Source organism: Phaethon aethereus, assembly GCF_964289735.1.
Source record: "Phaethon aethereus genome assembly, chromosome: 1".
NCBI classification, from domain to species: domain Eukaryota; kingdom Metazoa; phylum Chordata; class Aves; order Phaethontiformes; family Phaethontidae; genus Phaethon; species Phaethon aethereus.
This window is the reverse complement of record NC_138575.1, coordinates 161,839,126-161,866,206: the sequence shown is the minus strand read 5'-3', so window position 1 is coordinate 161,866,206 and position 27,081 is coordinate 161,839,126. Positions and strand designations below refer to the sequence as shown.

The following is a 27,081-nucleotide window of genomic DNA, read 5'->3' as shown; positions in this document are numbered from 1 at the left end:
AGGACATGGTTTAGTGGGCATGGTAGTGTTGGGTTGATGGTTGGACCTGATGATCTTAAAGGTCTTTTCCAACCTTAATGATTCTATGATTTGATGAAAAGTTTTGAAGACTTCCTAATATTACACTGTACTGGGGAGTAACAACCTTTAGTTACTGTAACACGCTACTTGAGTCAAACAGGATGGATCCAAAACCAATGTCTTAACTAATAACATAAATTCCCTTTACTGACAAGGTATATGAAATACACCCTATAAGTGTCTGCATCTAATACTTAAGCTGCAAAAAGCACGGGGTTTTTTTGATCAAGCTTTCATCTTTGGGGACATATCCAAAATAAAAACCAGAGTACACAGTGAGAAAAGTAACTACTTTTTTCCTTTTAATGTAGATGTAGTACAGAATGTTTAATTACAGCAGGACAGTGCTTCCAGTTAAATAAAATTAAAACCCTTTATTTTCCCCAAATATAAAATTACTAAATTAATGTCTTAAAAGAATAAGAATATGGAAAAAGCTTTAAATTATACCACCATTTACCACAGTAACCATGATCACCAATTACATACTCCATTGCTTTGGCAAAATTTTTTTTTCTTTTAATAACTGCATATAAACCTAACATAGCAAAGACTGTATACATCTTTATATTGCACTTATTTATGTACAGGAATAAATGAACTGGAAAGTCTGCATATACTTGGAATGAACAAATTTTCACAATAAACTGAAAGCAGAAGGATAAGAGCTGGTATGAATATTAAAAAATACTTAGAAATGTAATACATTTATGTACAGACTGCATGGACTGTATTAACAAACAATATGTACATAACAATTTACTACTATTGATATTTTAGTGTAACTCAGTGTTTATTAATACAGACCTTTGGTTGTATCTAGTTGTTTAATAAGATCTAAGCTCACATACCTCCAAAATACAACAAGGTATAAAATAAAGCACAACAATTTGCCAAATGGTACAAAAACTACTATTGTCAGTTCCATTAAACCCAAAAAACTAGTGTCTCTGTCTAGCCCCAAAATAGTTCTTGTACTTGGAATCAACCTCCATGTGCCATACACAAGAAGAACATCTGAATGTTACATATCTGCAAAATGACATCCCACAATACTTTTTTGTAATGTGCAATTCATTTTAATAATACTTTCTAATGAAAAAGAGAAATTAACTTCAACTTTATAATTTTCAACACGGACTTCTGCAATGATGTTCTGAATACTTTTAAACGTTACCAGTAAGATTAAAAAAATGTATGTGCGCCTCCCTTACTCTAAAAGACTATTACCAGTAACTGCTAAGTGTGCTCAGACATTTCTATGAATTATGCAGCTTGAACGTGCCCAACATCTAGCTTCAAAATCGTCCTGAGTTTGCAAACAATGAAGCAAATCCACATACTTTAAAAAAAAAACAAAAACATACTTTCCTTTACAAAACAATCATGCAACTGAAGAAGAACTGGGCATCCCATGAACTGTTGTGCTTGTTGGTGTTCCACTTATGGCGTTGAAAATGTGTAGTGAATTAGGCATAACACTGGCCTTTTCTTCAACCGGAGTAATCTTAAAATGGAAAACACGTATTTACCAAAATGCTACAAAACAACACAAGCATTTATAAAACAGCTAACCAATTTCATAATGTGCTGCTTATCAAGTCAACTTTTTAGTACTTTCTCATTTGCACAGAACTTCTTTTTGGGGATGGTTGCTCTTTTCAGCCATCTTCTACTAGGTTTAGGAGGGCAGTAGTTATTTCTCCAACATCAGTTCTCCTCATTTAAGCATTACACTGTCCTCTCTAAAGGAAGTTTGAAATTCTCTTGCTAACTTTCTCATTTCTCTTGCTAACTTTCAAAAGAAGTTTCACCAAGACAACAGGCTTGCTTTTTGCCCTTTTTTGTTTGTTTCCTTTTTTTGACTTAGAGGTATGATTTGAGCATTTCTTATCAAAAGCCTTTGAAGCATCAAAAAGACTTCATTCTTAAGAGCTATAAACTTACTAATGCTAAGATTAGAAATATTGGAAAGAAATATAAAGATTAGACAAACTAAGAGCAGAAGTAAAGAAAACTAATTACCATCCCATCTGATCATATTGGCAAGCAGCAGAGGAGAAAAAAGAAAAATCTGTTAAGATTCTTTTCTATATTTTTTCATAACAAAATTTTTGCAATTGTTTAAAATCCACACTATTATATGACAGCTAATAGTTACTTTTCAATGACATTAGAACATTGTGAGGAGTTCTTTTTCCAAATACAGTAATAGGCAGGCACACAAAGGTGACATTTAAAGATTTCAGTGAAGAGCCTCATGATTCTAAGTCTTTAGGGGAATGATCAATCTATTTAAAAAAAAAACCCAAACAACCCAACAACATAGCATGTTTTTAATTATTTACAACTAATTACATTTATATAAAAAGAACACAGCAGTAGGCTAATAGTACCCATTACTGTACTTTCATATTCTGTTCACACTGTCTTACAGGTATCAGTTGTTTGCCCCTTCTTCTCTTTGTTTACTTTTAGACAATGTGGTTTACTCCTGATGTTTCAATCGTTATATGCGTTTCCTTACTGTCAATCTTTGGAAACTCACAACCCTGAGCATTTTTTTAAACATACATATCTTGCATTGAGTTCAAATTATTTTTTCTTGTGTACATACTGTCATTATATCCTTTTACTTTTTCCTACACCAGGGGAGTACATACTGTCATTATATCCTTTTACTTTTTCCTACACCAGGGGAGTATGAATCTTTCATTTATTATCCTTATTAAATAATTTGACCAAAACATTTTCCTGTCTTTTCTGAAGGGGTCTTCTGTATAGCTGTAATTCTCCCATATACCTCATTCATCTTAATCAGCTGTCCAATCAGTTATCCTCCTTTCTGAAACTTTCCACTGCTTTCTCCTTTTCAATACATTACATTGAAATACAGTCAAACTCTCCCGTTTTTGTCAGCTAAGCAGTATCTTTTCCTGTTCCAAGGACCTTTCAAAACCATCTTCCTCTACAAGGGTATCTGAAAGACACTTGTTTTGTTTTTTAAAAAACAACACATGGATAGGACAAGGGGGAATGGTTTTAAACTAAAATAGGGTAGATTTTGACTAGCTATAAGGAAGAAATTTTTTACCATGAGAGTGATGAAGCACTGGACCAAGTTGCCCAGAGAGGTGGTAGATGCCCCATCCCTGGCAACATTCCAGGTCAGGTTGGACGGGGCTCTGAGCAATCTGATCTAGTTGAAGATGTCCCTGCGCACTGCAGGGGGTTTGGACTAGATGGCCTTTAAAGGTCCCTTCCAACCCAAACTATTCTATGATTCGGACAAAATGGTATCAGTCCCTACAAACCTCGTTTCACAATATTCTCTGTCACTGGTGGTTAGAAAAAGTTAGTTTTGTGGTAAGCTTTTCCCCGTGACAGTATAACAAAAGAACAAGAGGATAAAAATAAAGCCTATGTGCTTGCTGTATTCTTGTGTTTCACCATAATTACATCATAGCCCAGAGCTACTCACAGCACAGTACCTGAGAAAACCACAGGAGGAAATAACGGAGAGGAAGTAAGCGTGTGAAGTAAACTTCAGATAATTGACACATTATCAAACAGAAAAAAATCACCATAAAAGTTTTGGATACCATCTAAAGCAAGGATAGAATAAAGGCAAATCTTTCTTAGACAAGCATACAGATAAGCTGTTATACTGGCAAGCTGATTAGCTTTTTGAGCAAGTATTTCTTGAGTAATAAGAGAGTAATTTAGAGATGTCAAAAATTGGTAAATGGGTAAAGTCATTGTACATCTAAAGGATGCAATCCTGAAAAAAAGCTGGAAGATTGACAGAGCATTTAAATGCCAGCTAGACTGAACACCTCAGGTAGGTTTCAAGTTTGATTTTTCCTGATTTTTGATTTCTAACTAAAGCCTGGAGTTTTTGCATGGACAGGAGAAACTCAGAGCTCCTCTTTGTATCAACTGGTTATCCAGACTAGGATGCATTGGTTCCTAGACTAAGAAAAGTTGCTATTATGGTCATATATCTCAGGAAGTCTCAAAGACGTGTATTTGTAATGTATAATATTACCAGAAAACAAAGGTATTTCTTGTGGGCCAGAAGACTTAATTCTGAAGGTCAAGAAAGCATCTGCAGAAAATTCACAAAGATGAAGTTCCACAATTTCATGATATGCTTATACTCTAACAGAAAACAAACAAACAAACAAAAAAGAAACAATCTTTTTGTGTAAAGCATTACATACACTTTTCCTAGTGGTTTCACATTACAGCTACATTCTGAATGCTGGTATGTATAATTTAATTTCAGCACATACTTGTTCATGCATTATTTCAGAAAGCTCTTTTGCCATTTCTCTGTAGTTGGCCTTCATTTCTTCTTGATATTCCAACTGATCTTCTTTTATAAGTCGTTCATTTACACCCAGAGCATGCCCGCAAGCTTCAACAAATTGCCTGATTTAGATAAAATAGCAAAAAAAAACCCAAAACAAAACTCAATCAGGAACACAAAATCCAAAAGCTTAATTCAAAATGCCAGCTTAAAGTATTTTTTTAATGCAGTCAGAACACTATAAAAGTTAAAAGTTTTTAAAAACATTCTTATTATATCAGTCTTGGAAAAAAAATTTTCCATTTTATAAACATACCTAAAAACTTCCTTTAGTAGCTTTACTTTATTGTCTGGATATCTTTTGGTGTTTGTGTCATCTAAGAAAGCTCTTGCGTATGCTAATGGACCAGCATTAACCTAAAAAAACCAAGAATTACACAATAAAGTCAGTTCTCTGACATAGTGTCATAGCAGGTACTAGAGGTGTCTGTCAGATTTACTTTTCTTAGAACACATTGATTTCAAAAAAGCTGGACTTATGAAATAAGAGGACTGCTGGAGTTGGAACATAAGAGCAGGGGAGGTCTCTACAGCATTCTCTATGAACCTGTTGGGGCACAAAGAAACCACTTTGATGATGTGGCAAAGTAACTGCTGATATTGCCCATTTGTCATCTCTGTTTATTAAATTAGGGTGGGAAAATGAGGAAAATGAGCTAAATCTGCTACTGTTTGGTCTGCTTAGCTATTGACAACACACTTCCAAGCTGAAAATTCTGCAATAATTAGCAGAAATTTAATTGTGCTATTATGGCAGCTATATGAAAAATGGATTAAAAGATTTATGACTCATCCCTAATATTCTTTTATATTAAACAATAAGAGCTCCTCCCTTCTCATCCCAAATGCTAGCTTGACAACTTGCTGATTCTGGAACCTTGGTTGGTTTTTTTTTCTTGTAATCTTCAACATGACCACAGTTCATTTCAGATGACTGTGTTTATTGTTCCTTTGATTTGAATCAGTTAAAAATAATAAAGCAACACTTAAGAACCTTACCGTATTGATTTGTACATGCTACAACTGCTTTATGTATCCTTTTTTGGTGAATCTGATGGTTTCTTATACATTCAGTTCTTGCTTGCCTTAGGCAAAACAAAATGTTGCAGAGTGAGATTTTCTACTATTACCATCCTCCTACACTTTGGCACTCCATCTCCCTAGGGATCTTGCCAAAATACAAAAGCAGTAATGACCATGTTGAACCTACTGTGAGCAGATCTACATCTAGGTAAAATATGTTCATTCCTCCTCATATGGGAAGTCACTATTTTACAGTAGTTTCAGCTTTACATCAAAACCTGGTGAGGCTCAGACCATCAGATTCCAGAGATGAATCTTAATCCTTTCATGTAACTGTCCATGATCAGTGTTTATATGAAATATTTTTATTGCTTTTCCTATTCTGGAAATAACTGCAAACAGCGAGCATATTTCTAATTTAGGACATTCTTGAATATACAGAATAGAAACTAATGATAAAATGCTACTTTTATAATTTTTCAGGGACAGAAGCAAGCAAAATGGCTGAATGGCAAAGTATATGGTCTTACCTGAACACTGACACTTCCTTGTAGCTTCAGCTGCAATTTGATCATGTCTACTTCAGCTGAAGAGCAAAGCTGCCTAAGTTCTGCAACTTTTTTACTCATTTCATCAATGGCTACTTCAATGGGGTTTAAATCAGTATGGTGCTGGTACATTACTGGAATGCGCTTTTTCACATATGGGAAACAATGTATAGCTATGGACGGAAACAAGTTTAATATAGTTACAAAAAGGTTTTTATATAAGGTGTGTTTTGATAGAATTTTATGCTAAAAATCTGATTTTGATATAATTAGTTGCCCAATTTAATAACATACTATATAATTAGAAATACTACCAAATATATTGGGAAACAAAAATACTAAAAATGTATACATGCATGCAAAGAAAATGACAAAGAAAGATCATTGTCATTACTGCTACTATTAATAACCAAGAAATAAACCACTGGAACTTAGTTCATATGAGAACTGTAAAAAGAATTGCTTATCATCCACATATCTCAAAGAGGAGAAGAATCAAAAATAGCAAAGTTGTATTTTCTATTTCCTCACAAGTATTAGCTATGGACAGCTGATGTTATAAAGTCATTTAAATCGTTTTTACCACTATATTAAGACAGTGATACATCAGCTTGCACTTAACTGAGACAAAGCACCTACTAGTCTTTTTCTAAGAACAAACAAAAATAGGCTCTAGAGTCACAACTCTTGAAGCTTAAGGAAAAAAGACAAAAAAATTATTTTAGGACTATCCCTTGAAGAAACCAATCTAAAAGACTATTTTTTGCTAAAAATATGAAAATTATTTTAGCTGATAGCTATAAAAGCCTTTAAGTAGGTGAAATGGAAAAATCCATACAGAACAGAATTAGACCACTTCAGTTAATGCTCCAACTTCCAGTCAAAGTGCAACTTGTTAATTCACAAATTCAGATTTACATGCTATGCAGAAACATCACCAAATGCACCATAATTATCTCACCATTTAATTATCTCCCTTAAAAGTGTCATAAAACTTTTTGTATCGCATCTTTAAACTTTGAGCCTATGGAGAGACAGATGGGAACTCCCTCTTCCCTTCTAAAGGTAACAAAGGAGGAACTAAAACAGAATGATTAGTCCAAAGTCACAATGGAACAGAGGCTGGAAATCAAACCAGAAACTGCTTTCAGGCTCTTTTAGCTCCTTTTAGCCAAAAGAACCAATGCTGCATTTAACACATCCAAAGACTGAAAGAATGCTGAAAAACCCCACACCCAAACCAGGAAGCATAATACCACCGTTCTTCAAAGAGAGCTGAGCACAGGGAAGGGCGAAGGGAGAAAGGCAGACATTCCATTATTAAAAAAAAAAAACAACAAAATTACTTAGAAGTGATGGGTAGTTAGAACATAGGAAAAAGTAAGATTTTACTCTCTTTTTCCAACACTTAGGGGTTAAGAAATCACACAATGATATACATATTCTCAGATGGTCCTTTATAAGTCTTTGCATACCATATTTTTTACTATTATTTTCAAATATGTACTAATCTTAAAACGTTGTTTTGTCTAACAGCATTTTGATATACTTTGTAATTCTCATCGCCTCCAACAGTGATGTGTGAAATCTTCTAAAGGATTTTTTCCTGACAAAATACACAACATCTAGAAAAACCTAGTATCAAGAATTAAGTATAAAAAAACAAAATAAAAGAGCAACTTTCTTTTAAAGGAAATTTCCATTCCATCAGTACCTGTCAAAATAGTCCGTCGCTTACACTGTTCTTCTACCCCTCCTTGTCTTTTGCCCGCTTGAGTAAAAGGCATCTCAAACATAAAGCGACGAATGTTATGAGTCCTTTCAAAATCTGTTTTTCTTTCTTGCAACTCCTTTTCTTCAAAGTATGGAATTACATGTGTAACTTGAATATATGCATATTTTGAATCTAAATCCTTAGGATTTACCTTAAAAACATGACAAAAAATCCAAATAGCCACATTGCGAATAAATTTGATTTAACTGTAGTCATAAAACTTTCAGAAGTTAAATTTGGTCTCTTAACCTGCAAATTACTGAAAACATGGGAAACATTAACGCTCTCACAGGGCTCCTCTGCATTCGGTTTTTAAATATTAAGGAGACAACTTAGCTAGATGTATTACAACATGTTGTGGGGTTTGTGTTGTCTTGTTTGTTTGTTTGTTGTTAAACACTCATTACTGATAATTGCTATATGCAGAACTGCAAGCGAAAATATAATACAGAGTTATAGCCATGATGAACGCTGGAAGGCAGATACAGAAAACCAGAAACAAATACTTGTCCTCCGTGACAGGTGATACAACAGTAGATTGGAGACCAAAAATTGCTAGTGATAAAAGGAGTTAATAATTAAAAATAAAACCCTACATTGTAAATAGTTCAGATATCACCTTCACTCCTCCCAACCTATCTGTCTCGACTCTGACACCCTACGAGGGTCCCAAAGAATATACTGGTTGGAGCAGGACAAATTGAAGGCTTCACTATTCAGTTTATTTTGTTTCTAGAACTGGATGAGTAAAAGGCTCATGGACTGGCAGATCTTTAATTTGGTAAAAGCAGCAACTCGTCTCCAGTACCAATAGATAAGGCCTCCTAAACGTTTGCCCAACAGGGTCCCTAAATGGACCAAGGATTTTTCTTTTTAATTGTAAATTCCCCCAACAACAGGATAAAGAGGGCACCCTAAACCTGTGGTTCTTTCTAAAAGTTGTTGCTGGCAATTTCAGTCCCACGTCAAATATTCATGTTATCTCTGCCTGTCTCCGAGCCATTTCATTTCTATAAACTAAGCGGGGGAAAAATGCAAATACACATATGAAGTCACTGGGTAAGTCCTGGAGCAAACTCAGAACAGAGCTAAGGTCTCCCTGCTGTTATCTGTTTTTATTGCAACATGCTGCTTGATTAATTTTTTTTTTAATCTGCAATGTTTTCAAGATTATTGGACTGGAACTTAAGTGGTAATTTATACACTCATTCTGATACAGCTGATAGAAAATGTTCCCTACAAATGCTGAACACATGCATTATAAATAACTGTAAAGAATTCAGGAGAGTATACTGGAAGAGCTGTGAAAAACTGAGATTACAATATAAATCTCTTGCCTTCCATGGCATGAAATCTAGCCCTTGCATAAGTCATCCTCTCTTTTTAAAGTTCCAATATTGAAAAGCTCACCACTGTTGCCCTTTCAGGCTGAGAAGCACAGAACTTTGTGATCTTACTGAGAGAATCAAGGAACAGAAGAGACAGTAAATTATAATAAGAGAAAATCACCATAAAGTCTGAATCTAAGCAAAAGTTAAAAATTGTCTGAGGAAGGGAATGAAAGGAATGCAGAGAGGCATCTTGTGCAGTATGTGCTGTTCTCAGCGTACAGGATACTGTAGCCCTCTTCAGTTCACCAGTTTTGGAGCTTTCAATTACATGGGAAAGCATTTCCTATGACAAATCTAGATTTAACCAGATGACTTGTGTGAATATTTTTTTTTCTACAGTTTAAACATTTATAAAATTGAACAGGCTCAGAGACATAGGCAAATAATAACAAGAACAACTGATACAGAATTAAAGTGTTAATTTACATAAGGTACTTTTCTCAGAAGAGGGGTTTGTATCTTACTTCAGAAGAAAGTTTGGACTCTGCTCTCGAGGTGCAGAAAAAGGAAAAACTTCCAAAGAATGACTCTGCATGAACTGGCAGGAAATATAGCTAAAGATAACATGGATATGATCACAAACCAAGTTTGTTCTAAGATACAATTATTAATTTGAGAGGTAACACTATAGAAATAAAGCTTTCTGGTTGTTCTTAAAGGTAAACTTAGCAGATTATATTTCTCTCATGCCCTTCAACCAATAGAGTTTTTAGACACATATGTTTGTGTACCAAATGAGTAAAACAGAGAGTGATCCCACAGTAATTCAAGTGGATTAGTGGAAGTAATGTATTAGAATTTTTTAGAGAGAATAAAGATCATACTTTGCCAGAATCCTGAATCATTTTGACATTTTCAGATCCAAATTTGTCAGAGTAGAGTTTCTGGAGTCTTTGGGAAATTTCTGAGAGAGGCGTGAGTTTAGGCTCTTTATAGATATATTCCTTTCCATCTTCATCCTCAAAGAATCCCTGTGAAAAAATGAAGTAATAAAAATCTTGGGGGAAAAAAACACATAGGACAATGATTAAGATGAACATAATGTGGGTGGTTCAAAGAAAATATAAACATTTAACATCAGGATTCAAGCAAACATAAATAAAAAGAAATTAAAATCTAAGTAAAAAAGGTTTCCTAAGATAATAAAAAACAGAAAAATGTAATTATCTACCACAGAATGAATGAGAGATAATGGAAACACACAGTTAAAATTTTAAAGGTTTGTTGTAATTTTATGGTGTGCCAAGGCTTTGAGATAACTTTTCTTCACTTTTATTTAAAAGTGAACTTCCAGCACTGTTTCACTTGCCAGAACAGAAATCTTGTTGCCCAACAGGACTCTCTGATTCACAAGTGAGTATTTTGGCAATGGTTTACATAAAAATAATCTGAAAAATTTCTTAATGTGGTAATAACAAAATAATTCCCAAAAATGTGAACTAATTTGTGTAAAAATCTTAATTTTATGTTGTCTGATATTGGCATATACTTCTTTATTTTTATTATATAAAGCATTTTTTTTAAAACCATAACTAAATGCAATATAGAGTACATACGGAAAGTGAAACAGGTCATTGGTTTAAAACAACAAGCCATGTCTGAGTTCATGTTTGAAATCAGAAAATAAATATTTTTGTCATAAACAAAACAGACAGAATAGAAAAGCACAACATATCATGTATAAACACAGGCTAGATTGACAAAAATACCCACATCAAACTAAGGTGAAATGCAGTAGTTTTTACTGCATTGCTTGCTTTGTAAGCAGTTACTGTAATTACCTCAACATCTGTTTCACTGTCTGTAAACTGGTATTGCTATAAAGTCATAAAAGACAACAGAATACATGTAAAGTTATACTGCTCAGAGTATTTTACAATTCTCCATGCTCAGCTGAACAATTAGCAACTGGGCTATGCATGTAGGAAGTGTATTACTTGATACTGCGTGATACCATACTGATACATATGCGTTCTAGACATATATTAGAGAATGTGAAGCTGTCCAATACACAGCCAGAACTTTTGTTCAAAGCATGCAATACCGATGCATAGAAAAGAGTGATCTGTTCTCTAAATGGAACTTAATGTTATTTTTGAATTGCAATGGCTATTAATGCATACCAATCTAAGAAGCAGCCTTGCAAACCACACTGTAGCACTACAGACATTAAATCAATACATTGCTAAGAACTGACGTTATAGAAAACTTACCGCTGCCTTAAGGTAGTAAATAAAAGAAGAAAAAGGAAAAAAAAAGCAAATAATTTACTGAGGAAAATAAGGAAGAATTGTATCGGAATTGATAAATGTTTTAAACTAAATTATTGATGGTGTTTAATTATTTCTTACAGACATTTCTTGTGCTTTTTAGATCATGCTATCAATATAGATTATGAAATAGTATAGCTTGTAAAATAAAATCAGGTTTTTTCTTACTGCATAGAGCAGACAAATGAAAGTTAAATAATACTCACCTGTCCAAAGAATGCTACCCTGAAATAAGTTCCCAGCAGTCTCTTGCCTGTATGCATAACTTCTGTTACTTTACTGTACGCTCGATGAAGAGTGTCATATAAATGAGCAAGCCTCTAAAAACAAAAGAAAACAACCATGGTTGTAGAACTTTACTATCTTAAAACAACAATGAATGATGTCCTTGTAGTTAATAACTAAAACCACTGTTCTATTAAACAGTAGTAATAGGTTTAGCACTTGTATCAGAATGACAATATGCAAGATTAATTTTTAATTATTAATAGTTATTTAAAGAAAAACATTTTTAATTACTTAAAATTAAAACAAAAATTTCAACACTGATATTTCAGTTACAATTTTAATACTCCTGTTACGTGCAACGTGTCACGCAGTTAGACTAGAAAAATTGGGATTTTTTTTCTTGCTCAAATTTACTTATGATTAATTTAGTACCTCAAAATCTCTGCGTTTTTCATAAATGGGGATTATAAGTTTATATATGTCAGCAATGAGTTCATAGCGTTCTGCCTTCCAGAGCCCATCAGCACACTGCTCCAACAATTCCATCAGCACATCCTAGATTTGGATACACATTTGAAAAAGTAAAACAATTCGGTACTCATGAAAAGCGCAGCAAGTAATTATAGAATTACAAAATGAAGTTCTTCCCAGTGAAAAGGGAGATCCTGCCTCAAAACAAGATTATCTACACATAGCATTTTAAATTATTGTGACAATCAAAAATTGCTAAAAGGAAACAAAACAAAACAAAACAGAATGGTCTGAGTGTACACACTCTTTATAGTTAGCATGAACAGCGTTTTTCTTTCAGATACTCCTGATCTCTTAAGTCTACAAATGACACCTGTGTGAGGACCCAACCTTGTCTTACCTTCTAACATGTTTTTTTCAAAGTGTTGTTTCCGTGGGGTTTTTTGGTTTTGCACAAAGAACTTTTTAAAATAAAGGCAGCTATACAAACACTTGACTGCAATGGTTCTGAAGGAAATTATCAAATAAATTACATCAAAAATAAAACAAAAAGATATAATACCAAAATCTATACTCAGAAGTAATTATCAAGGTACAACAGTTGAATTTGGTATACTTGGTCCAGAATGAAGAGACATATAACAGTTAAAGAAGCTGAGAAATCCTAAAGGGTCAAAACAGAGTCAGAAGCAAGAAACCACCTTGGCTTTACTGGGCTTGATTCTAATAATCGGGTAGCAAAAAAATAGTTATTTAAGATTAAATAACAACTATGCTTACCTATACCTTAAAATAAAAGCATGCATTTTGCATTAGAGGAGTCACATCATAATTATGAAGTCGTATTACTTCATTTTCCACAGATTTGGTTTCTACTTCAGTAAGTGTAAAACAACTAAGATAACATTACTACTTTGCTCTATTTTTCATAAACTCAAAATTACCTGGCTAACTCCATTAACTAAACTATAACAAATAATGTTACTGATATTACAGAACAGCTTATAGGTCCTGTGATGAAGCTGTCATATACTTGGTCATGGCCTGAGTGCGACAGAACCACACATCCACATACCCTAACACATCTCAGTCCTCTTCAAACATGTCTGGAGCTCCAAGAACTTCCACAAGAATTCAAGGCTGAGACTGAGAGATGTCAGAAGACATGACATTTCTACTTCCTGAGACCTTCTGGTACCACTCTTGCATCATAGTCGTGAAGCCATAAGCTGGGAATAACTCCTTTTATCCTTAGAAGGGATCCAATGCTACTCTATTCCCCTCCTCCCTTTGGTAGAGGACTGAGACAGCATAAAGACATCATTAAGAAATCCAACTTTAATACTGAGAGCAAAAACAAGACTGAAAAATGCTACCCTTGCTGCAATGGTCCCTAAAACATCTCCTTTCCCCCATTCATTATGGGCTCTACAGGCTCCCCAATATCTCTGTCCTCAGCAACCAGGTGGTGAGAACTGAAAGACCAGTATCATTGCTGGACCACAAGGGCTGTCCACTATTTTATGACAAGAATCTTAACTTGGACACCAGAGGGCATCCAAATCCAATGCAGCAAAAGCAGCGAAGTTTTGTTTGCACATAGGAAAAAATATAAACAGCAAAAGCTTCCTGTGGGAGAGCTGATAGGAAGGAGAAAAAGAATGCAATGTTTCTGGGCCACCTGTTTCTGTGCTTATCCATCCTCCTTATGGGAAGAGGTTTTTTCCAGATATTCAGAGTTCTCCTTGTAGCCTTTGAGAATGGCCTCTTACTCTTTTATTGTGCACCTCCTCGGAAGAGCCAGACTCTTCTCTAAGCACCTTGGTACCTGGACTTTTTCCAGTTTTTGATGTCTACCTTGACTTTGAGGGGGCAGCACTGGACTCAAGATTACTGATGGGGAACCACGAATGCCAAGTAGGAGGGGAAAAACCCACATCCCTCCACTTCTTGACTCTATGCTCTTTCTAATACAACCCAGCACGCAGTTGGCCTTTTGTTGCCACAAGGCTACACTGCTGATTCCCATTCAACCTCTTGTCCACCAGAACTCCCAGGTCTTTCTGCAGAGCTGCTGCCCAGCCATTTTCCAGCCCGTACTAAGACATCAGGTAATTTTTTTGCAGATGCAAGACTTGGCACTTGTCTTTGTAGAACTTTAGAGAGGCTTTTGTGTTCCTTCTGTTTGAGGTACCTCTAAATGGCAGCCCGCCTCCCAGCAAATCATTCACTCCCACTCCATTTAGTTTCATCCACAAACTCGAAGATACAGTGTATTCCATGACCTAGATTGCTAATGAAGGTGTTACACAATATCAGCCTGAGTACCCCTGAAGAATACCAACCTTCACCACCACACTTGAAGTATCTTGTATGTTTGGGTAAGTACTTACTTCAGTTTTTCATAAAGTGCTTTAATATACTGAATTACAGTGCATGCTGATCACTTACAACAGCTATATACCATCTAAGCTGTGAAGCTCTTTCATTTACCAATCCTCAAATTAGAGTAATTCCTCTCATGGAAAGTCATAGCTAACAAGAGACCAGAAAAAACAAATAGGAAGGTAGAGATTGACTTAGTATCTGTGGGGGAGTTGTATTCTGGCAGAGTTTATTTTGGAAAAAAACAACAATACTGAATTAAATTGTTTCCAGCCTTAATCGGCATGGAATCTGGCACCTGCCACAGGCCTGTTAGCCACAGCTCAGATCTCTCACTGATGGACTGCTTACAGCAAAGTCTAACACGGAGAGGATATCACGTTCCAGGCTTTTGCCTTCTAATTTTTGACACCCAGAAGATTTTAGTTCTGCAAGGAGAATTTGACTTGTGCTGCTGAATAAGCTGTTTGGGTAAACAACTGTTTTAATGAAATGCACACAATAACTTCGTTAAAAACAAACAAGCAATAAAATTTTAGGTTATTTCAACCAGCTAGTTTAGAAAATGAGTCAGGGTAACCCTGGCCTCGGAAAGAATTCTTCTAATATGAGAATTAAATTGAGAATTAAAAGAAAAATTCACTTTTAAAATTAGAAACTACATGGAGACTTAAGATGAATTTCACTTAATTGGGAAGACTATATAAACTGGAGAACTTTTTTCTTAGACTAATACAGTTTTGCTTACATAAGAACATATTGAATCAACACTCCATATATTAACATGTTCCTGTTCTTAAAGCAACTAGACTACCTGTTTTGAAGCACTTCTGTAAAATACTAGTCATCTTAATTTATCCATGATTTTTAGTCTATCAAAACCCAGTTCTTTCCTATTATTATTCTTCCTGGGGTGAACTATAAAATGTTATCTGAAAAATAGTAACATTTTTCAATATTTAATTAGTTAGACTTCCACATGGTTAAGTTTATAAACGGTTGCATGCAGAGAAAAATTAAACTTGGCAAGGTTTGATCCCTTTGCAAGCTCCACAGGCTTCTAATTTCACTCTTGGCTTACTTTCATTCCATGGAAATACTGAGAGATGGAAATAAATTTGGGCACGGTTCAATGACCCAGAAAAAGTAGTATATTCTTTTTGTAGAGAGTGACTAATCAGAAACAGAATGAAGACATTCCAATTAAAAAAAAAAAATCAGCTCTGACAAATGGTTCGTCAGGTAGACATTGACAAGAGTTTCTAACAAGTTTCCATTAATAGTAGTCACTAGAAACCCAACTCCTGACTTTCTTAAAGCAGCTTACATTTTGCTTTAAGTCACATGCTAAATTCCATGCTGGATCATGAGAATCCTTTAAAGACTATAGCACATAAATAAATAAATAAATAAAAAGCCATCTGCTATTGGGTGTCTTTGGAACTGAAAAGCACTGTATTTCTCATTTCAAGTAATTCCAACTCCTGCCTTCCCATAAAAAGGCAAGTCAAGAATTTTTGTCTTAAAACTATAGAGCAAAGCAGTACCAGAACTTGGGAGTAAAACACAGGTACCCTAGCTTTAAACCCAGGCTTAAACCACTAAATCTTTCATCTGTTCCTCCTCAATGTGCTAGTATAGACTCAATTTGGACAGTCAAATAATTTTGTCATACACTTTTACCACATACAAACACAACCACAAAAGAAAAACATTTTCTTGTACAATTATGCTTACACAGCAGGGATATTTCCAACACAGCTACTGCAAGCAGTGGTCTGTCCCTGCCTTTCCCACCTGGCAAATATATAGTGTAGACATAGCTCTTTGTGAGCAAGATTATTCACAATCTTTTCATAAAGGTTTCTTAATAGTAAAATTTACCGTACAGCCAGCACAGATGGATCAGCAAAGACACAAGCAGTAAACTTAAGCCAGAAAAAAAATATTTATGCAAGACTGGCATCAATAAAACCACTTTCATTGTTATGGTGTATTTGTTTAGGGAAACTCTGTAAACCAGCAAAGAACAGTGGACACATTTTCACAATTGCTGGTGTAGTAACAATCTAAATCAGTTTAAAAAAACACAGATCACGTTAAGTCTAATAAGCAAGCCACACTAGTGTTCATCCCATCAACTAACTTAAAAGCACATTTTCCTTATTTGTATTCCAATACTGGTGTTGTGTTGATGTGCTAGTGTTTTATTTAAAACATATGTATATAGTAAATTCTCTAAAGCTGGGACAGCTCACGGAATTTTTTAATTTCTGTTTCAGGATAAGAATAGTGGCTAAGAAAACAATTATAATAGATGTCATAGCAGTCAGCCTCAGGGTTGAAATGCAAAACTTGGAAAACAAACAGCGTTTCAATGTGCATCAATTCTGACACCTTTATGTTTACTTACTTCATTGAAGTGAACATCTTGCATTCCGACATCCTCCATCATTGAAGCCTCTTCATCTATATTAGGTGTGATTACTCTGAAAGCAGTACAACCTTGCCTAAACATCCCTATCATTGAAAACGAAAAATAGACAAATTTACTTTTCTCCAACAGGATAACATTAGGCCTTTTTGTGATGCTGGATAAGGCAGAAGCCATATTTAAACATACTTGCCAACAAATCAGTTAAAAAAAAATCCAGCCTCCCAACTGCATGGTTAAAATACTAGAGCTTACATTACTGTTTAAGTATAAAAAGATTTTAAAAACCCACAATTTATTACCTGGACTCCTACTCACCAAAATAAGTAGTGTCTGAATCTTCCTATTTTACCTTAAACCTATGTCTAATCTATCCCACACCAAGTGTAACATAACCAAGGTAACTTTTACAGCATTTAATTAAACTGGTGTGAAGTCATGCTGGAACTGTGGACACAAAGAGGCCTTGGCCACATCAGCATCCCCAGTCTTAACAGTATGAATGGACTTATATCAACCATAAAAAATGATCAAAGGATGGCAATATAGATTGTTCAGCTGTAGATACAGCAAGTCAGTCTACAAGCAAGAAAAAAACAGCAGCAATCTAATTTCCTTTACTGAAATAAATATTTAGCAAAAATGGGATTTAGAATGTTCTAATACGAAACCTACCTCCTTTACCCATTCTGTTTAGTTCTTTTTTATTATATCAGATTGCTGAATTAAGAAATTAGGATTTTTGGCCAGTAACTGTATTAATTAATGCATCAAGAGCAATCAGTAAATACTATAGAAGCACAAGGACTCACACATATTTATTTCACAGCTTGTTCCTACAAAGATTCTTTCTGCTCACATGGGATTCTAACCCATGAATGATTGCCTCAAATGCATGGTTTTGTTTTGCTCCTGGAAATACCACTGGTAGAAGTCTGACCCTCTATATTACTGATAGGAAATAACTTTTATAGGACAGTGGAGAAAAATAGCAGATCACCCAAAGGAATCCCAAATTAATACAGATTATCACTAGTTATAACCTAGTTGTCATCAGGCTTGCAAGAGGACATAGCAACTTTGACAAGCAACTTAGTTTCAGAGTTGATCTCAGAGAAGCTTCTGAAATCACTGGGGCAGAGGGGATAGCCTATACCTACACAAGTTATCTGGCAAGAGGCACAAAAGGAACAGAGAAAAGCCCCATGACTTTGCTTCATTTTGAACTGTCATGCAACGGCAAAGCTAAAAGGCTTGCAAACATGAATTTGTCTGCTTACAAAGAAAAAAAAAACCCCCACTAGCTCAACATCATAATTAGTTTTGAAGGGATTTCTGGAGTTTTCTTCTAGAGATCTATTTTTCTTAATAAAGGCCATATAATCTTCTATTTTCTCTAATCCCTAAGAACTCCTCTGATCCGATAGATGAAAGATAGTTTTCTACCCCATCTCAAGGGGGTAGATAGCACAGAACACCAAGACAGGTGAAGCATTCTGAGCACTATTACCACTGACTCAGCATCTGAAAATTTGTAGGAATTTATTGTGACTTCTCTGGCAATGCCAGATTTCCCTCTATGCAGTGAGGGACTACTTGTTGAACGAGAACATTCACTGATAAGTTTGCTTTAGAAGGGATCTTGTTTCAGCTATTAGCAGCTCTCGCGTAAAATTAAAACTTTTACCTTCCCCAAAATTTTACTTTACCTCCATCTGAAATGCTGTCTCTTAGATATACGAGTATGCTCTTAAATATGTGAGTATGCCATCCGGTTAGGTCAGAATTTTTTCCTTAGTGAACACTGAAAAGCCTACAACTTCCTCGGGGAAACTACTGCTTTTCCTAAACTAGAATGAAAAACTGTAAACTATTAAAGTAAGATTTCAAAATCATACCTTTTCGTGTGAGATATTCTGCAACCAGTGCTGCTACATGGACATAGCACATTGCTGCCTAAAAGAGAAATAGTAACAGTCTTGTAACAGTTATAATGGAACTACTGAAAAGAAGGTATATAAGAAGAGCCTGAGCTAATTTCTTTGGTTTTCCTTTTTGCTGCTTTGCAGGAGATGCCCTATGACTGGTAAGAATTCTCCACCTCATTTATGCAAAACAGTAACTGTGCAAGAACACATCTTTTTCACCAGAGCATTGAGTAGCACGGACAGCAATCTGAGAGTGACAATGGATCACAAATTACAAGGTAAGAATGCCATGCTGTAATAAAGACAGACAAATATCTTTTTGGGATGTATTTTAAGTATTATGCAAAACAAAGAACTATTAATCATTCTACTCAACATTTGATGGTTCTTCTTGAGAAGCCATTTCGTCTGCCTTTTGGCTCCATACCAAGAAAAATGTAATAAAAACTGGTGACAGACCATTTGAAAGCAGCACAAGAGGAAAGATCTGACCTATGAATGGAATTTGAAGGAATTGGGTTGGTGTAGTTGGAACACAGAAGAAAAAGAAGAGGGACAGAGTAGTCTTCAAATATTTGAGATGTTTTATGAAGTTGACACTGATCACTTTTCTCTACAGAAAGGACAAAAAAAGATTCAAGATTCTTCTTTTACTAAAAAGGTTTATGCTTACAGCAAAGTGTTAATTCTAACTGTAATTTGCAATTGAACAGTTTACATATGGAGGCTGCAGAATCTCAGATACTGAAGTTGAAGCAAAAAGGCAAGTATCTGACAAATTCTCTGTAATTCATACTTTGTATTGGGTTGGGCTTGGTGATTTACAGAGGTCCTCATCTAGCCGTATAGTCAAAGATTCGAAAAAGACTAAAAGAGCTTGTCTTCTAAGAGAGATGAAGTTGTTCAAAATACAAGCTACCAACAGGGCGTTGTATATGCCTTCTGCATCGCTACCATATAGAAAAAAGAAAATTCTAGTACTAAGACATGAATAAGTAAGATAGGAGCTACTATTTCTTGAAGATATTTACTTACTTACATGATTCAAAGTTTAACAGAAATACTTATTGAAATTCAATGAAGTGATGCAATTTGATTTTACCTTCAGATGGAATAAACTTCCAGGAAGAGACAAAATTTATTCTGTATGCTGAAAAAATACTTACATCAAGACATACAAAAATTCCCACTCCCAACTCTCCCTTTTGCTAAAATTAACTATGTTAACAGCATGGTGAAATCATATAGCTTTCTTTTTCGAAAGAAAAAAATTGCCATTTGTCCACTTTAAGAACATTAGGAGTTTTTTAATAAGCCTGGAATAGAATCAAGCTAATTCTGTAAAGGCAACTGGACAGGAATTCAAGGAGTGGCTTTAAGTGTTTTAGGAACTGATAATGAAGATATTTTTAGGTAGGTGGTCTGTGTCTTCCATGGTTTCATTAAGCATTCCTGGATTAGTAGTATGTCAGGTACAGTAGTTAAACATATACCTTACATTAGAATTCAGAAGTTACTTACAGATATACTTAGGTAGCACAAAAAACTTTACCAGCCATTGAAACTAATCTACTAACAATTGGAAATTTATTAAAACTGCTTATTATATTACACACTAACAACTACATACAGTACATGCCATTTCAAGAAAGAGAAGCTTAAGCTTATAACAAAAGCTAAAACTAGTTTTACCTCTGAAAGATCTCCATTTTTAACATGGATCCTTGCCATGCTGTCTAACCAAGTCTTCCTTAGTTCAGGTGTACTAGCATAAGACTTTGCCAAACTGTACTGGAGGTCTACTAGCATTTCTGGATCATTCTCATGCTCCTTCATCTGAGCTGTAGCCATCAGTACTGTACGAATCCGTTTTGTTAAATCCTTAACATCAGAAGGGAATGTAGTGTGCTAAAACATGGAAAAGTTAGGTTAACTACTATCTTTTTCTATTCTTTACATAATAAAAAAGTGAAACATAATTGCAAAAGTTGCTATGAAAGAGTTTTCAAGTATTCTTCTACAGTATGGAAAGAAGAATAAGAACAGACCTTTATAATTCTGTCGTTATTGGCACAATTATTGATAATGGAAAGAGACTGCTGAAATCTGGTTCCTCCAATTCCAACAACATCGGCAATTAACTGGCTTACTGAAATAATAACCTTGACAGAAACAAATGTCTTGTTAGTGCATATTTCATTAAATACACTTGAGATGTACCTATGAAGCAATTACAAAGAAAGTTTTGCTCTTTTTAATTGAAAGATTATTCCCGTAAAAAAAAAAATCAAACATAATTTTACTTAAGTTACTTGTACAGTAACACAGGCAAGAAAAAACAGGCTTGTGTAAATTTAATGCCCACACATCCTCTGCTCTAAAGACTGACTGCTAGGTGAATTAGCCAGAGGTCACAGTAGCAGTAAACTATTGTTCCCAGCTTTGTCAGAACACACCATTTTCTATGTATTTGTTTTATTTGAGACTTTTACATGCTGGTAGCTGCATTCTTTTCTCCTTTGGACGCAACAGGGTATGCCATTTAACAATCAAAATAACATCTATAAAAGAGAACATCTGCTACAGACAAAAATTATTTCCTACAAAACATAGGGCCATACAATTGTTTCTAAGTATTTCCTTGTACTAAACATACTTTTATTGCCATCTTCTTACTCTTAGAATAGAGTACCAGCCTTGCTCAAACCCAATATAATTTCTTTTACATCTTCATCTGACAGGGCTTGGCACATTGGTATGCAACTGTGCATCTACAAATACAGTATTTAAAAACCAAAAAAAAGTATACTAACTTGCAGATGTGTCCTAACAAAAGACTTCTTCCCTGTGTAATCAAAATTATTTCTCATTAAGAAGTACAGTAACTGTGAAGCTTCAGTCCGAATTGAACTCAGTTTGGAATTACAATACTTCAGAATTTCATAGCACAGTGCAGAACACATATCAGCTCTACCTTCATAAAATGTAGAAGGAAACTGAAGAAAAAGTAGAAAAGAAAGAAGTTATTAATTAAAACTAGCTTCAGCTCTTGATAAAATAAGCATGTCAAGAAAAATACGAATAATTCCAAACCGTGGAAAAATAGACTGTTATAGTAGTTCATGACACAAAATGATTTTTACAGCAATTCAAAGGACAAGTATTACACACTGTTGGGATCAGATCAGTCTTTATTCATCAATTTTAATTTGAGATTTCAGTTCTTAAATTTTTCAAAGTACGTTGTTAACTAAAGAACTGGATAGCTACTTGAAGATTAATTATTTTTAAACTTCTTACCTTAAAAATAAGTGCCCTTAAAGCAATGAAGACATTTTTCAATGCTGTTTCAGACTGATTCTTTTGAAGGAAGCAGAGGTATACATCAAATACTTTCTTCATCAGCGGATTATGCCCATGATCAGTCAGTAGTTGATTCTTTAAAATGATAGTGAGAATTTAGGAGTTTCGTACAGTGATACATTTATACTATTCTAAGGGCATACACAGATCATCCACAAGCAGGAAATAATAAAAAAATAATCTGGATAGTATTACCAAGACATTTAATAATACAAATATATCTGAATTTTAATTAGATATTTCTAACACTTCATTAATCTTGCTTATAAAGTGTTGGCTTCTGAATAGACTTCTAGAACATGATTGTTTTCAACAGCTGTTAGTTAAATCAATTACTATTAATAGTTCTTTGAGAGGCACACTCAAAGTATTAACACACTTTGGTTACACTTTAGCAGCTCAGACAGTGGAATTTTCTCATAGCAGTACCTCCTTCTACAATGGTCTCAAAAAACACTCCCACCAAACCAAACCCCCACCCGCTCACCATCTTTCGTTACTGTCCTAGAACTGAAACAGCTCTTAAGGACAAAGATATTGGTTACTTTTCAGAGTTTTACCTGCATCAATATTCAAAAGCTTGTTCTGAGGCATGCAATTACACAGGGTTACTCCTGATTTCTGTATCACCAACAGCTGCCTTCCATCCAAACTTTTTTTTAAATCTGGTCTCCTCAAGTTTCTATAGCACAGGTACTGGCTGTGCATCTACTTTTAACAGTTCATACTGGTTCTGTGTTGCTGCTGTAGGGACCTGTTTTCTCCCTTTGTTCACTGAGCATATACACTAGGTTCCTATGGGACTCCAGGACGAAACAACGAGGTCTCTCCTCTTAAAAACGCCAGAATAGGTTAATCAATTCAGGGACTGCTCAGTCCAGTCCAGGGAGTCCAAAACTGAGAGGACCACCTCAAGTATTGCTCCCTCTGACTCCACAGGCCCTTCAAAACGATTCTGCTAGGTCTTGCACCTTCTGCAACTCCGCTCTGCACTCCACTCCTCCTTGTCATTACTGTATACAGGCATTCAAACAGTATGCTGCAAGGCAGCTCCATTACTATCTCAAGTAAGTTTTAAGGTAACATAAACTCAAAGAATCTAGTTTAAGAATTTTTTTAGAACTATTTTTGAGGCCCAGTATAGATCTGGGCTCTTGTAGCATACATTAAGCTCTCTCAAACATGGAAGACGTGTCTAACTACAGATGTTTCCTTTTCTATTCATAGAGGCCTAGAAGAAATTCTTCAGGCTAAAGAATTTCAGCATACCCCATGGCATGTTGCGCGTTCCTCAATATTAAAAAATTGAAGGAGGCAGTCCTACATTAAAAGCCATTCTGATAATGTGACTTGCAGACCAGAAGAACTCAGTGTGGTCTGCAAGCTTTGTGGATGAACAGATATAGACGCTTGCAGGAGACCAAAGATCTCCAAATGCTATGCAGTGAAGCCACAGGCAGGCCATTTTTGAGGAAGCTAGACATAAATGGTTGTATACAAGAAAGTCAGTCTATTTGGTCACAGGAAAAAGTTTTATGTCTCAGAACAGTATACGGATCTCTGTAGATGACCCAAACCTGAACAGGTAACTGTAAGTTCTAAAAGATGGTAAGGGTTACTATTTCCAGATTTATAGCAAAATAATGAAACTTTGCCTTACAAACCCCTATCCTTGTGAGGAATCTGATATAATGTCCTTTCTTCAGATGTCCCAACATCAGAGGTAGGTAGTTCACTAAAACACCTAAAGCAGTAGGAATTCACACAGGATCAGTTCAAATTCTACCAAGATGCAGATATAACTTGTGATTTCCTTGCTGTAATAGCTAACAGAGATCTGGATCCCCACTAGAGAAAGATGATCTTGAGGAAAAAAAGTTAGCTGGCCCTCTATATAATATGCCAATTATTCCCAAAAGAAGCAGATTGGTATTACTAATCTAGTGGCCTTCTATGATGAAGTCACTGCCTCAGTGGACAAGGGAAGAGCTACCGATGTCATCTATCTGGACTTCTGTGAGGCCTTTAACATGGTCCCTGAAAACATTCTTGCCACTAAATTGGAAACATATGGGTTTGATGGATGGACTGTTGGAAGGATAAGGAATTGGCTTGATAGCTGCATCGAAAGTTACACTCAGTGGCTCAATGTCCAAGTGGAAACCAGTAATGAGTGGTGTCCCTCAGGGGTCTGTACTGGGACCAGTAGTGTTTAATATCTTCATCAATGACATAGTGAGCCTGAGTGCACCCTCAGCAAGTTTGCCGATGACACTAAGCTGAGTGGTGCAGTTGATTTGCTAGAGGCCTCCTTGTAGCATGCCATCCAGAAGAACCTTGACAGGCTTGAAATGTGGGCCCATGTGAACGTCACGAAGTTCAACAAGGCCAAGTACAAGGTCCTGCACCTGGGCTGGGGCAATGTCCAGTATAAATATAGACTGGGAGATGAATGGATTGAAAGCAATCCTGCCAAGGACTTGGGGATACTGGTGGTTGAAAAACTGGACATGAGCCAGCAATGTGTGCTTGCAGCCCAGAAAGCTAATTGTATCCTAGACTGGACAATAAGAAGCGTGGCCACCAGGTCGAGTGAGGTGATTCTCTTCCTTCTACTCAGCTCTCAAGAGACACCACCTGGTGTACTGCCCTCAGTACAGGAAAAGACATGGACATGTTAGAGTAGGTCCACAGGAGAGTTACAAAAATGATCAGAGGGCTGGAACACCTCTCCTATGAGAACAGGCTGAGAGAGCTGGGGTTGTTCAGCCTGGAGAACAGAAGGCTTTGGGAAGGCCTTATTGCAGTCTTTCAATATATAAAGAGCGCTTACACGACAGGTGGAGAGAGACTTTTTACCAAGGCCTATAGTGACAGGACAAGGGGCAACAAATTTAAAGTGAGAAACGGTAGGTTCAGATTGGACATAAGGAGGAATTTTTTTACAATGAGGGCAGTGAGACACTGGCATAGGTTGCCCAAGGAAGTTGTGGATGCCCCATCATTGGAAGTTTTCAAGGTCAGGTTGTAGGGGCTCTGAGCAACTTGATGTAGTTGAAGATGTCCCTGCTCATTGCAGGGCAGGTTGGGCTAAATGACCTTTCCAGGTCCCTTTCAACCCAAACCATCCTATGGTTCTACGATTTTATGATTTTATGAATTTTAGTGCGGCTGTTTGAATAAAAGCTCCTGATTCTTCTGTTTTGTTTGGATCTTGTAGACTATTTTGGTATACTTGTACTTACTTTCTCAACATATTACATACACATAACCTTGAAGAACTGTCATTCAAGTGTGATGGGCAGCTGATAACTAAAAGATTACTGTTCGTTCTTCTTCAAATCTTTAAAACTAGGTATCTTCATTTTCAATTCTGTCTGTCATGAAGCCTGTGGACAGAATTGGTTCTAAACTCTATCTAATTAAATTACTAATAAAAGGAATCTCATTATAAATAAGCTCATGTTTTCATAACTAGATTAAAGATAAGACACTACATTTAAATCTTCAAGCAAGGATTTGGATACAACGAGTTTCACTGCTCTAATTAGGGGAGAAACAAGATAGAGCTATAGTCTCTCTGTTTTATAGCTTTACCTTTAATGTTTGTAAAAGCTCAAAAAAATGGACAGGAGGAGTATGCAAGTGGGCATGCTATAAAAAGATTCCACAGGAGAGCTGTAGTAACTTATACAACCAAAAAGAAGTCTTGTAAGTGGACAAATTGAAATAAAGTTACAGAAAAGGAACACACAGAAATTACTGTTAATTAATGAGTGACTTAATAGAAGAAGAAGCTAAGTTCAATATAGAAGTCTGATAGTGTCCAATTATGAATTATGGTTTTGTCATACCACAGATCTTTCACCCCACATGGCCTTTAACATTAGGAAGACACTAAAGTTTCTAGAAATATTTTTAGCAAGTTAGGATGAGGAAGGAGCTTTTCTCACAGATTACTGCTGATTGATCAATAAGGAGCCTGTGTGCAATGTGTAACTGAAGCCAAAGCATTTTGCTGCAAGATGTTATCAGCTTTTACATGACACAATAGTGAAATACAATGCTAGAAATGCTAAAAAGACAATGCTATATTACTAAACTATAAAACATAAATATAATTCTAAAAATATTTTAAAAAATCTTTTTCTGAACTATAATTATGGGAGATGTCAACACCAAGCCAAGAACAAACCTTAAAAGCCATTGTGAATAATGATAGAGTATCCAGAATTGTAAGGCAAACTTCAGTGGCAGTATTTGCTTCAAGTAAAGACTGGTGAAGAACATCTGCATCTGAGTGGCCATAGCCTACAGAAATTTCAAATGAAGGTAAGTGCTGGATATACTCTTTAAATGTTTCCAAAAGACTTGCTGAACGAGGAAAAGATTAACAAGTAAAAAGCCTGACAGAAGTTAGTATTCAATACAGAAAAAGAATTCATATGCATTTAAATATTTTTCAAATATCTGCACATAATTATTCTAACATAATATATTTTTATGATCTTGTGCAAATTAAGTACAAATGTCAACAATGGAAGCAGTAAATAGCAGTTAAAACAATAAATGTCTCATGTTTTATATATATGCATATGTGTATACACACGTGTATGTATATAAATGTACACAGTTATATGCACACACATGTATATCCTTAAAATAAGTACTGCAGTAGGATGGAGTGACAGCTGAAAACATGTATTGGTAATTTAGAGATGTTATAATGATCTCAAAGTCAAATACAAAACACAGAGTTGAAGGAATACAATCAGGTACTTACATGCAGCTAAAGACCCAAGTAATTAATTCT

General features: G+C 35.4%; 1 protein-coding gene across 7 annotated transcripts in view; it reads right to left on the bottom strand.

The window, feature by feature from the left end:
* Positions 1-909: 909 nt before the first annotated feature.
* Positions 910-27,081, bottom strand: part of DOCK9 (dedicator of cytokinesis 9) — a gene marked incomplete at its 5' end in the record, with an annotated part of 129,939 nt that continues 103,767 nt past the window's right edge. For 4 of the 7 annotated variants that reach the window (XM_082000816.1, XM_082000819.1, XM_082000815.1 and 1 more), the window contains 16 exons: positions 910-1,588; positions 4,377-4,515; positions 4,710-4,810; positions 6,007-6,197; positions 7,739-7,949; positions 10,014-10,160; positions 10,971-11,006; positions 11,666-11,779; positions 12,120-12,242; positions 16,957-17,063; positions 18,876-18,933; positions 20,598-20,813; positions 20,954-21,067; positions 21,719-21,901; positions 22,206-22,343; positions 26,464-26,579. In XM_082000816.1, the coding sequence (XP_081856942.1) occupies positions 1,466-1,588; positions 4,377-4,515; positions 4,710-4,810; positions 6,007-6,197; positions 7,739-7,949; positions 10,014-10,160; positions 10,971-11,006; positions 11,666-11,779; positions 12,120-12,242; positions 16,957-17,063; positions 18,876-18,933; positions 20,598-20,813; positions 20,954-21,067; positions 21,719-21,901; positions 22,206-22,343; positions 26,464-26,579 (2,117 nt within the window). In that variant the 3' untranslated portion in view covers positions 910-1,465. The remainder of the gene's footprint in view (positions 1,589-4,376; positions 4,516-4,709; positions 4,811-6,006; positions 6,198-7,738; positions 7,950-10,013; positions 10,161-10,970; positions 11,007-11,665; positions 11,780-12,119; positions 12,243-16,956; positions 17,064-18,875; positions 18,934-20,597; positions 20,814-20,953; positions 21,068-21,718; positions 21,902-22,205; positions 22,344-26,463; positions 26,580-27,081) is intronic. The other 3 variants (XM_082000818.1, XM_082000817.1, XM_082000821.1) reach the window with 1 other exon arrangement.